At 30.0% G+C, this 13,704-nt stretch overlaps 1 protein-coding gene across 1 annotated transcript in view; it reads left to right on the top strand.

Moving 5' to 3' along the window:
- The window catches only part of LOC129919147 (exostosin-1), a 286,145-nt gene that overhangs the window by 192,584 nt on the left and 79,857 nt on the right, over window positions 1-13,704 (top strand). The window contains exons 4-5 of the mRNA XM_055999997.1: window positions 5,516-5,590; window positions 5,735-5,861. Coding sequence (XP_055855972.1) covers window positions 5,516-5,590; window positions 5,735-5,861 — 202 coding nt within the window. The remainder of the gene's footprint in view (window positions 1-5,515; window positions 5,591-5,734; window positions 5,862-13,704) is intronic.

Raw genomic sequence — 13,704 nt, 5'->3', positions numbered from 1 at the left:
TAGAAAATGTTGTAACGAACGATATTTTTGGGTGGTTTCGCACCGGTTTGTCGTGCGTTCTTTTATCAATTTCTCGGCCATCTTTAGCGATAAATGCAAAATGCAGGAAATTAAGAGGGCTACAAAATAAGTTAGAAAAATGTTAACCATAATATTTGTTTTTTTTTTCTAAATAAAAACGAAAATGTGGTTTTTAACAACTAGAATTTGACTTTAACTGGTTGCCATTTTGTAGTAACTCACTTTAATACAATGAAATTAAATACAACGATAGATAGAATTGTATAAGGAAGAGAATGTATGTTTATTTTTTGGTCTACGACAAACTGGAGCAAAGATATAAGCTTAGAAGTAAAATATCCCGAAAAATGCATTTTTGTGAATAACTCCGCTAAAAAGAATGATCAGGTTTTTTAAAAAAAAAAAAATGGTAGGAATGCTTTTTTAAGAAAACCAAACTAAAAAATGTATCAACCCACTTTAAATAAATTGCACGACTGGGGTCGTAGGATGCCATTTTGAAGAAATAATTAATTTACACATTAAAACTAAATTTCAAAATTTTTCATTAATCCGTTTTCAAAAAATTGATTTTTCAAAAAAAAAATTTTGAAATATTTTTTAAAAAACCAAAAATGCGTTTTTTGAAAATTTTCTAAAATTTTAATATTATCTTTACTTACACACTTTTGTATAAAAATTTTCATTTGAATCGGGTTAATGTTGTACGAGATATTCAGAAACGAAAAAAACCGTTTTATGACAGGTACCGTTAATAACGGTACAAAAAATATTTTTTTTATTTAAAAAGTTGGCTCTTATGTGTTGTACTACACACAAAAATTTTAATCAAAATCGTTAGAGCCGTTTTTGAAAAAAATTAACTTTTCTATTTCCGTTATATGGCAGGTACCGTTAGTTTTGGTCATAAAAAAAAAATTTCAATTTCCCCTCTAGGGAATCACCAAAAACTGCTAACTACCAAGTTTGAAGAAAATCACTTCACTCGTTTAGGCTGCAGCTCCAGATAGAGACAGACAGACAGACAGACAGAATTGCCGGACCCACTTTTTTGGCATTCTCCATCATCGTAATGTCATGTAAAATTGTTATCTCGAGTTCGATTTTTTTTACGAATCCTAAACTTGCCCTATAGTTACGGTGACCATATTTCCAGAAGCAAAACCCGGGACACATACAAAATATTTCGGATGGTTTTGAAAATATTGATTCTTTAAAAACATAAAAATAAATAAAAATTGAAATTTTTTAAAATGCGTTTTCATAATTTTTGCTCCATTTTGATATAAAGATTTCTTAAATAATTTTATGGGAGCATTTTCGTTGAAATCATTTAAGTCATATACAAAATAAAGGAAGCGTTTTTATACTTAATAAGTACTGTTAATCACTTCTAAAAAAATATTTTTTCAATCAAAATCGGAGAGCTATTTTTTAACATTTTAATTTTATTTAAAATGATTTGAAATTGTATAATCTTTAAATAAACTTCTAACATGTCCTTAAAATTTTTGAAATTTAGCTGAAATTACTAGACAACGTGGGTTCTTAACTCTTCTGTTCTTTATTCGAAAAAACTTTCCCTGATGGAGCTTTTCAACCTGGCAAATAAAAACTGGAGTTAAATATAATTGGTGACAAATTTTAAAAACTAAAGCCTAGTCTAGAGGCAAATTGAAAATTATAAAACGAGCTCAACAAAAACCTAAAAGAAAATTTTACTTTTCATTGCACATTACGTAGCTTAACCAACGAAATTCTTACCTGTGCAAGAATAATTGGAGAGTTTTCAATCGTTTGTCATACTTAACGGTGCAGGTAATTTTTCTTGCTCCAAAAGATTTTTTTTTTACTTTGGGAGACTCAGAAAAATTTTCGTTTTGCTTCGGCAGCAAACTAGGCTTGACGCTTTTATACGAACAAATTAGAAAAACTTTAAATTTGCAACCACTGCTTATCTTGTTTTTCGTACAAAGTTTTTAAAATTTTGAATGAAAAAATCAGAGAATTTGCAAATACGGGACAATCACGGGACAAACTACAAAATACGGGACACTTACACGTCCCGGGTTTCTTAAATAAAAACCCGGGACAAGCTGTAAAAATACGGGACAGTCCCGGGTAAACCGGGACGGATGGTCACCGTACCTATAGTACCTATATCGCAAGTAAAAAATAGGTAGGGGAGAGTGGGGCCAAATGTAACACTTTTTTCTAAAATCGATAGTTCTCCTACAAATTTGAAAGTGGGTCAACCAGACCTTTTTTAAATTAAAGACCCATGCTTTAGCTCCAAGATCCATTATACAAATTTAGCAAAACATAACGGTAATGTTGAAAAATAAAGCTTCCAAAAAAAAAAAATCGTGTTGTTTCAACTTACCCCACATACGGGGCAAAGTGTAACACATACCGGGGTAGGTTGTACCAAGAACTAAAAATAAGAGAAAAATACCTTTATTTGTTTATATTTATTTATTTTTAATTAATAACAATAAAAACAAACCTCAGTCATGAAATTTTGGTGCAAATTTGTAAAAAGTGGAGCAAATCCAACATTTCCAGAGAAAATTTGACAGTAGTCTTGAATAAAAGTTATTCGAATTCATAAATTGTTTTATAAGCTTTATGAATTCAAGTGGTGGTTCAAAAATGTTTTTCCAATTTCAAAATAAATACAAATTCAATTACAAGCATTCATATTCAGGGTTGTTAATTATATTAGGTAAACAATTTTTCAGTATAGGTAGGTTTTTACATGGTACAACTTGCCCCGGAAAAATGTTACAACTAGCCCCAGCATGAAATTTGGCACATAAAATCAATTTAAAAAAACAGCGAAACTGATATAAATATAACATATACACTAGACTGGGCCAAAAAAAAAAAATTTTTTTTTTTGAAATTAACTTCGAAAATCTTGTTCAGAATGATGAAAAAAAAATTTGGTGAAAATTTGAGCCGTTAAAAAAAATTTTAAGAGGTCTATCATCGGTGTTTTTTATTTTTATACATGATATGATGTTTTACAACAGAACTGCTAGACGATCAAAGTAAAAAAAATTTCTGTTCATTTTTTCTTATATAAAATTAAATTTCCTACAAAAAAGATCTTATTGAAAATTTTCGTCAGACGAGCCGTATTCGAGTAATTAAGCTTTTTAAATCGAAGTGTTTTTTCAATTTGACTGTTTCACTTTGGAATTTTGTGATGAGCAAATAAGTGAATAAAAAAATAAAACCACGACAGATTCTTATAGGAAATTTAATTCTCCACAAAAAAGGTCTTGTAGTAATTTTCCCTAAATTGAGTTTTGAAGAAGTTATTCACGATTTAAATCGAGAAAAAAATTAAAAAATCAATTTTCAATTTCAAAATTTTCTTATTCACTGAAAATTCAATATTTTCAAATTAACAAGATGTTTTCTTGTAGGGAATTAAACGTTCTATAAAAAGTTCCTTGGCAGCAAATTAATTGCTTTAACCGTTAAGAAGATATTCGTATCAAAACCAATGCCCACTGATTTCAATAGTTTTCTTATGACAAGTTTGCATTTGCGATTTGAATACGATTATCTTCTAAACGGTTAAAGCAATTAATTTGCTGCCAAGGAACTTTTTATAGAACGTTTAATTCCCTACAAGAAAACATCTTGTTAATTTGAAAATATTGGATTTTCAGTGAATTAGAAAATTTTGAAATTGAAAATTGATTTTTTAATTTTTTTCTCGATTTAAATCGTGAATAACTTCTTAAGAACTCAATTTAGGGAAAATTACTACAAGACCTTATTTGTAGAGAATTAAATTTCCTATAAGAATCTGTCGTGGTTTTATTTTTTTATTCACTTATTTGCTCATCACAAAATTCCAAAGTGAAACAGTCAAATTGAAAAAACACTTCGATTTAAAAAGCTTAATTACTCGAATACGGCTCGTCTGACGAAAATTTTCAATAAGATCTTTTTTGTAGGAAATTTAATTTTATATAAGAAAAAATGAACAGAATTTTTTTTTACTTTGATCGTCTAGCAGTTCTGTTGTAAAACATCATATCATGTATAAAAATAAAAAACACCGATGATAGACCTCTTAAAATTTTTTTTAACGGCTCAAATTTTCACCAAATTTTTTTTTCATCATCCTGAACAAGATTTTCGAAGTTAATTTCAAAAAAAAAAATATTTTTTTTTTTTGGCCCAGTCTAATATACACGCAATTTGAGCCAAAACACAGTTGCATATAACAAAAAAACACTTAGCACTCTATCTTTTTCGGGTAAAGAGGTAGACCGAAAATAAAATTTAAAAAAAAAGTTACAAACATGCATTTTTTGAGCACCACTAGTGTAACTTCTCACCCTGTCTAATCTTCATCTGAAGAAAATGTGCCGGTAGATATGCAAAAATTGAGCATTTTTCTCCTTTACGCGTTTCTTAATATTGAAAGGAACATCGCTTTTTTTAGCTGTTAATTCTTACCCCTGTTACATTTAGCCCCACTCTCCCCTACCTATATTTTTCAAAAAAAAAAAAATTTTTTAAATTCAAAAATTTTTTGTTGTTACAGTTTTAATTGTTAGAGTACTGTATTGTACTGTATAGTAAATCGTCTATATTGCTTACGAGAAATTCAGGAATAAAAAAAAATGATCCTATGGCAGGTATTGTTTATAATGGTTAAAAAAATATTTTTTTAATCGACGAATACATCTTATTTGATTTATTACACACACAAATTTTAATGTTAGAGTCGTTTTTGGAAAAAGACAGAAATAAACCAAAGCAGCTTTTGCGAAAAACATTCGGAAGTCGAAACAAAGCCAAAGTTTCAATTAAATCGTACCACTCTTTACGTTGCACGTTCAAGTACCGTTCGTTCGTTCACCCACTATTATTCGTAATTCCTATCATCATTAAACGTCATGTTTTATCAAAATCTCACTTTGGAATATTTTCACAAATGCCTAACGTCACACTGAAAGTGCCTACATCATCACACGTAAAAATGCGTGAAATCACTGTAAGCCAACACTAACAAATACAAAAAAAAAAAAAATGGCAAACAAACTCACGCAAAAAGAACTAAAACTGAAACAGAGAATGAGTTGAACAAGTTTTCACATTTTGAATTCGATCCCATTTTATTTAAGTATGTATAAAAGTGCTCTTTACCGTTTATTATTAATCCACCACCACCACACCATATATACCGACCGACGGACATATTTGTGATTATTTATTTCTGCATTTTTGTTAAGACTCCCGTAAATAATAATAAAATACAATGAAAATCCTGATTCCTGAATATTTTCCTCTTCCCTCTCTCCTTCGTCATTCTGTTGAAATAACGCAATGAAAAAGTACAATGGAAGGAGTTAACAGGGACTATAAATAGTAGCAGTATAACGTAGCCAAAGCTAGGATAAAGTTTTCAATTCAAAAGTTTAATTTTTTTTTTTAATAAATTTTTTTATTTTTTTTTTCGTTTCAGGTATGACTATGAAACGCTACTCCAGAACTCGACATTCTGCTTAGTTCCACGTGGCAGGCGATTGGGATCGTTTAGGTATGCAATGAATGCGCCGAGGAATTTAATTCTGTTATCCTCGTGAATTTGAGAAATTAAGTTCTTCCTAACCTCGTTTATTCTTGTTTTTCTTTTCTTTCTTTTTTTTTTTGTCTCGTTGTGTGTGTTTCTCTTTATTTAAAGGTTTTTGGAAGCTCTTCAAGCGGGTTGTATTCCGGTGCTATTGTCGAATGCATGGGTGCTGCCATTTGAGTCGAAAATCGATTGGAAGCAGGCTGCTATTTGGGCGGACGAACGGCTTTTGTTGCAGGTAAGTTTTATATATTCTATTTTTTTCAAACTTTCAAACTTGAAGAGGATTTTCGAGACTTTTCCTTTGGATGACCTAGAAATAGGAAAACAAAAAATAAGTGTTTTCTTTTGCGTGTGCGTTTGTACAGTGTTCAAATGACAAATTAATTTGGTCTTCGATGTTGGTTATCCTTTTGACTAGCTCACTAGGACAAGCCCATTTAGACATGGAAACATAGGCAAAAGCAAAGGCAAAAGAAAACAAAAAAAAAGGAGAAAGGACGAACAAGCTACCATCTCCTTTCTCGATTTCACAACGAAACGAACAAATTGAAATTTCTTAAGGCTGCTTGGACCTCACTCTAAAAAGCCAGGAGATTCTTCTATCATTTTTTGCTAGGGAATTCAAGTTGAATGAACAATGCTCTGGCTACCGCGTGGTGTATTCATTCCAATTTATACTCCTTCTTGACGTTGCCTTGCGCATTTCTAATTTTAATTACACAATTCTGCCATTTTTGTTTTTTTTTTTTTTTTGTTTAAGTTCTTTTCATTCCTTCTTGCTACTTTTGTAACTCACGTAAAACAGTTAGCAAAGGAAAATAAGGACTTTTACAATGTTTTTCTTACAACGGTTTTGACTGCACTTCATTTTCTTCTTCTGTGCTGCTCGAATAATCAAGTTTTTGTTCCCTATATAGATGCCAAGATAGATAGAAAAAAATATATAGAGGCATTATGAAAAGGCTTCTTCATTTTATTCACAACGAAAATTCCATCCTATAAAAGTCTCTCCTGGATTTTATAATAACACATTTTCACGAATTTAATTCGTAGGTAAATATGCAGATGGAAGAAGATTACTTCGCATAGAAAAAACAGAAGAAAAAAAAGAATCAGTACTTTTTTCAGTGCACTGTATAAGATGCATTACTTCAATTCTTCTATGTTTGTGTATGTGTACGTATTTAAGTTCAGAACTTGGTTTGGAAGTAGATATATGTGTATAAGAAAAGTAAGTAATTAACTTGCTTCCTGTGAATTAAACCTGCCACCTTTACGTCGTCGTGCTTTCGTATACGATAAAGGTGCGAGTTAGGTAGGTACTCATTAGAGATGGTTTCAAGTGTGGAATGTCTGCAGTTTGCATAGCAAGATTCAAAGGACCTTTTTTTTGTGTTGTTTGTTGCATTTTGTAGACGTTTGGAATGTTAAGCTTAGGCATATACATTCACTACATTGTAGGGTACATATTTGTACATAGTTTACATAGCTTTGCAGTAGAGAGTGGAGAGTGTTACAGTGTGAATAGAGAGAGATTGTATTGCGCCATTTCGATGCATAGTTAAGCAATTAAAGTGATACTATGTCGTAGAGATTAATTTAAATTTAAATTCTATGCTATACTGTGTATTCAAGTAAATTGAATCATCTATAAAAGGATTTTTGTTGAATGACATGCGAGAGGGAGAATTATTTCTTCTTTTTTCTTGTGTGTCTTAAGGCAAAAACCTAATTGGGAAGTGAGTAAATTTAATTTAAATTAAAACTTGCGAGTGTTGAAAATTTTGTTCGTTTGCTAATTTAATGATGTTTATATAAATGCAAAAGTTAGGAAGCGGAAATTAACAAATAATTTTATATCTTTCATAAATTAAAATGATACAAGTCTTTAAATTAAAGTAATGAAGCTTTAAATTTTGGTATTTTTACATTCCTTGTAGTCGTAGTAGTCATAGCGAATATTTTTTTTTTGTTGGAGGCAAAATGAATGCATTTATCTCTAAATTGTAAAAAAAAGGACAAAGTGCGAAAAAAAGGAAGTGAAGTTTTTTTTAATTTAATTATGTATTTTTGTATAAAAACTATGTAACCGAAATACCTACATGAATATCGTTTTTTTCAAACGCACATTTCTAAAAATGAAAGCTATCGAAACATAAACGGAGAAAAATATGGTTTTAACAGTGAAAATTGAAGTTGTAAAAAACATGTGTGCAATTCACACGTGGTATAAATGAATCCTTAAAAAATGTTGATTGATGCCTCAAACATCAAAATCAAGGAATTGCTTACCAAAGAAAGTGTGTAAAATCATGTGCAAATCTATATTTAACCCTCTACTGCATGAATTAATATTAGCGGACGAAAAAATTAAAAAATGCTTTACATGGGTTCTTTGGGTTGTTTCAAAACGGTTTACATAAAAAAAAATTGTTTAAATTAATTTGTTTAAAAAATTTGTTTATAAGCCAAATTTGGCTTCGTATGCATTAAGGGGTAAGAAATTTTACTAATTTTATTTATTCAGATTATGTAAAAAATAAAATTCAAAATATCAAAAAATAAATATTTATCATTTAAAAACAAAACAAAGTAAAATAAATAGATTGCATTACAAAAGGCCAATAATTTTTTTTCAATCAAAATTGGTTCATAGCATACACAATTAGACAATCGATCAAAAATAAATTTTTAATTCCACTTTACTTTACAAACATAGCAGTAATTAACATTTAAAGTATGAATATATTCTACACTTTCGATTTCAATGCACAAGACTGATCGGCTCACCTGTGATCATAAAATACACCTTTATTTTGTATCGGACACACGAAAAAACTATCTCTATGGGTTCTCAGAAACACAAAGAAGAGGATTGTATTTAATCTTAACCATTTTTTTGTGACAGAGAAGAGAAAAGTGCATACAAACAGACAAAACCATATTTGGCTTCGTATGAAGTAGAGGGTTAAGTCTTTACATTGCATTAAAAGAAAAATGATTTATTGAAAAGAAACATTTTTCTTTAAAAAATCGAAAAAATCGAACTCTGTTTTCTTTTACTTTAATTTTGAAGTTTTTCAATTTAAGATTGTGTATCTTATTGTAGGTACATGTACCGTTATGTGTGATATATTAAATGAAAGGCTATATTTTCTATATTCAAAATAATGTTAAATAAATTTTTATGTGCTGTAGATCATAAACGTATTAAAAAAAAAAAACTCCTTTTACCGTTGTCTCAGGATTGTGAGTATAAAATTATTTGAAATTTTGTAGAAATACATATATTCTTGTTTATTATCTATCTACAATAAACATTTCATTTATCTATCTATTAAAATAAAAAAGACCAGTTAAAATCGGTCAAAAAATGTGGGGAATAAAAACTTGTTTTTCCCGTTTTTTTATTCAAAAATCGTGCATAGCTAATATCCTATAAGTTTGAGATTTTTCAAACGCTCAGAAAAATTCTTAAAAATAAAAAACACTCAAACATACCCCTGCCTAAAAAAAAAGGTGTTTTTCAAAAATCCATATTTCAAGACCAATGCCTCAAATAACCGTATGATACGCCTAATTTTTTTTTTCATTAATTTTTTAATGGCATCTTTCAAATTGTCAAAAAAAAAATTCGTCCGTCCTATAATAACCAGTTTGTCAAAGGTCTAAAACGTGTTTTCATTTTAAAAAACCCTTCATAGCTTGGTATTTGAAATTTTTTAGAACTTGTTCAATATCCTTGTTAACCCATGAATAAAATTATTTGATTAAAAAAAATTCAACTCTACTTTCTCACTTACCGTTTAGAAAATAGCCAATTTTTTGCAATTTTGTTTTACCCCTGTTGACCCTATAAAATTTTTGAATTTCGAAAAATCTCTTCTGAGTGCTCACTTTCAAGTTTATACCTATCGAATAAGATATCAACGATGTTTATATCTATTACCTATAGTTTAAGCTGTGCGTTGACTATAATCAGATTTTACTGTCGCAACGATAATAAAGAAGTTTTCACTTCAAAAGATTTAAGTTTAGAAATATTTTCCCTTATGACGGGTTCATCAGCAAACAATAACTAAAAATGCACTTTTGGGTTCATAACTTTAACCTCAAGCAGGTAATCAAAAACTGCAGGATACTAAAAACGTTTCCCTGATCCCTGCCGTTGTATACCTACTGTGATTTTGAATTCTTCTATAACTCAGTTTTACTTTAGTAACAATTTCATCATTCAAATCTATTATTACATATCTTAACAAAGGTTCATGGAACTTCTTGTTGGCTAAAAGTCACTAAATTTCGAAATGACCAACAAGCTGATGTGTTTGGCGTGTGCCATTTCTTTTATCGAATCAGGAATAAGCTAAGCTGTATGAATATTCTAACCCGTCCCTGCAGATACTCATTCTGTTTCCATATTTTTGTTTAAAATTAAATATTTTCGATATTGAATTAACTATGGGCACTTAAGTACCCACCTCCCTGTATGTAAATTTATTTGGCAACCCCTCAGGATCTTAATTAGTTATTTTTATTTTTTATTTGCTTTTACTTAAACAGTATAGAAAACATTTATCTGACCCAAAGTCGCAACTCAAATACATAATCTCCAAAAATAACAATTCTTAAGTTTAGTCAACAGCTATAGTCCTTGGAGATTTGCCAAATGTTCATTTGACTTGTTGAGCAAAATTGTTTTATGGAAGTTTCGCTTAAAATTCCAAACAGGATCTTCTTAAACTTTGCTCCTAGATCCTCTTTTTGCGATGACAAAATACTTTATACCTGAACCTATATCAACTTAAACAATTCCCTCAAGAACAATAGCGATACATTAATAATTATTTTGGAGCGAAATCCACTCAGGAGTTTAACAACAACGACAGTGAAGTGATGGTCCTGGATGCGGATGGTGACGGTCGTGATGGTGGTGGTTGAAGCTGTGCAACAAAAGACAACGAACGACTAGAGCAATTTGGATCATAAATTTAGGTACCATTGGGAGGGTAGGCAAGGGAATATTGTCAATTGCGAAATTAAATAGGATTAGCTCAACGAATTCCCAATCAAGGGAGAGAGAAATCTCTAATTTAATTCCACATCATGGAAGACTTCATTGGGTTGAAGCGTTTAAGTGCGAGCTACATTAAACACAAAGCAGACTATACCAACAACGGGCATAGGTAGCTAGGTCAGGGTGATTGGATTGGATTGGATGGTACTGCTTATGATAGGTATAGATTAGATGTGCCGTGTGTACGTACAGGAAGCAACAATGAGAGAGGATAACATAAAAATACTCTCGTTTGCATTTGGTACTTCATCATCGTGATGTGCCCAGGTAGCATATGTGTGTGGTGCCTTTTCGTACACCATCGATATGACAATAACATCCGGTGGGAAACATCATATATTTGAATTGACTATTTGAGCGGAATTGTGAGAGAATAGATGGATACCCAACTAACAATTTTACTTCCACGAGGTTAAGATTTTTAATTTCTTGCAGCTATTATCTCTACAGGGCTTGTATTTAGTTTGTGAATCGAAAATTCAAACTTTCGAGGCTTAACTTTCGTTAACCGCTTCCTAGAAACCTAGTGCAAGTGGAATCTAAAAATTTCTACAAGCATTAATGTAAACATTTCGTTTAAATTTCAATACGGCCACATAAAATTCCATTGTAGAAGCACAAGAAATAAAAGCCAATAACTGACTTCTTTTAAATGGCTTTGCAAAAGAAATTGTATTAGAACTGCTTACAAAATCTTTATGAATGCTTTGTATTTTTTTTATCCAATTCGAAAATTATTAGAATCAAAAATGACTTAGGTATGTATTTAAGTATGGTAGAAGTACCTACAACTTATACAATTGCCTTAAATGCATTTATTATTATAATTCTATATTACTGAAATTATGTCAATAGTATATGAGTCGTGATATTCATTAAATAAAAAAAAACATTACGTTGAATTTCAAATAAACCGCAGTTAAACGGTTTTGCCTTTTTAAACAAATATTCCACAAAATAGATGTGTTATAGTTACTGCATTTTAATATTTGATTTAAAAAATTGTTGAATCATTGTTTTTGATTGAAAATATTACAAAGTATGTTTTATATTACTTTCAAATAATAACGACTTACATAAATGTTTATTTTGTATCTCTGTATGAGAAAAAAGAAGTTCAATTTCAGGCGCATGCGCGAAAAGCTTTTAGTTTTATATGTTTGCCTTAGCGAAGTTAGGGGACATTTATTTATATTTGTAGAGATCCTTTAAGTACAAGCAAAACATTGTAAAAAGCATTTAATTTTATAAGTTTGCCTAAGCGAACTAATTTTATTTCTAGAAGCCCTGTGAAAGTGAGTACAAGCTAAATTTTTTAAACTGTCAGGCAAACTCATGAGAATAAGAAATATTTGGATAAGTGCCATTATGGTGACCATTTTTGGTTTTGTTATTCATTGTTATAAAGAAATAAATAAAAAAGTGAATCTTTTCATATCGGTAATTGGTTTAAAATAGTGATATTAAAAATGGTTTACTGACCAATTTGGAGTTCATATTCGAGTAAGTAGAGAAGAAAGGAAAACAAGATTTTAATCTTCTCCACTTATTTAAATATAAAATAGTGATGGACATTTTAGATTTTTTATCTAAGTTCAAAACAAAGTTAATTCTCTTATTTTTAAGAAAAAGCCAAAAGCCCAAAAAAATTAAAAATATTTTTTTCGGCTTCGGAAAAATTGTTCTTGAGTAAAAAGTTATTCTCTTTCATCTTCTCAATAATGATAAGATTTGACAATCAGAATATAATATTATTAAGTCTTTATTAAATAATTTTTAACAAGATAAAAAAAAAATCAGAAAATACCTAACCAAAAATAATAACTTTGAAAAAAAAAAAAAACACAAATGGTCACCATATTCTTTAAGATAGTGAAACTCATCAGAAATTAAGTCGAAGCCCTTAGAAAGTTCTGGTTTCAACTAGTCCAAATTTGAAACTCTTTTATTATATACCTGAGTAGCTCGATGGTTAAGGTACCGGACTTTCAATCAGGATGTGCGAGGTTCAAATCCAGCAAAATGCGTCAAGTAAGTAGAAGTTTTTTTCTTAATATAATTGTGTTTGGAAATTTAATTTCAGAAGCAAAACTTGTCTGGATGGAAAACAAAGAAAGAAAATGAAAAAATAAAATGTAATAACAAAAAAAAAAAAAATGAAAAAAAAATATTTTTTTTTCTTTATTCTATTTGGGATATACCTCGTTTAGACTTTCACAATGCTTCCACAAGTCTGCTCCGAGCTTCTAAATAAAATTAAAAGCCTGTAGCAGTAATACAGATTTTTAAATCTTGAATGTTGCTTGTTTCTATAAGGCATTAAACACATGTTTTGAGTCTCTCTAATCAACTTGCATATGACTTTTCTAAAGCCTATCAAGCTTCTCGGGTGGGCCAAAAGGGCTTCTCTATGGTCGTATACAAGCAATATTTCTAAAATCGAAACAGCTTCGTTAGACCCTTGTGGAAGTAAAATTGTTAGTTGGGTAATGTGTCAGTCAATCAGAATTTCAAAGGTTTTGACACGATGTCATCAATAAATGTTCCCCCGGGAGCCACATAATCCATGATATTGATTGTTGGGATTTTGTGGTTACACAATATTCATGGCGCATCAGATGGTGTTAATTTTTTAAAACGATGAGGGATTATACTTCGAGGACATTTGACGGGTTTTTTTTTTTTGTTGATGAAATGAGATTATATTCTCATTTCGCGTGAATAAAGTTGCTTATTCCAGAAAAAAAACTCCCAATTGAATTGATAAAGTAGATTAGATAGATTTTGGGAGAACGAATTTGGCTTAAAATTATTTTAGGCTAATAGAACTGCTTTTTGAAGAAAATTAGAATTGGAAAGTTTTTAAATTGGTATTATATCCACTGAAATTAGTTTTACAATACGAAAGAAGAGTGAAATTTGTATATAATACCTATAATCTTTTTCTCGAATACTTATTTGGATAAAAATCAATGGAAAAGCTTCTAAATGGAAAACTTAA

This window comes from Episyrphus balteatus, chromosome 4 (genome assembly GCF_945859705.1).
Source record: "Episyrphus balteatus chromosome 4, idEpiBalt1.1, whole genome shotgun sequence".
Taxonomy (NCBI): Eukaryota; Metazoa; Arthropoda; class Insecta; order Diptera; family Syrphidae; genus Episyrphus; species Episyrphus balteatus.
The sequence above is the reverse complement of the archived record's forward strand: the minus strand, read 5'-3'. Positions and strand labels throughout refer to the sequence as shown.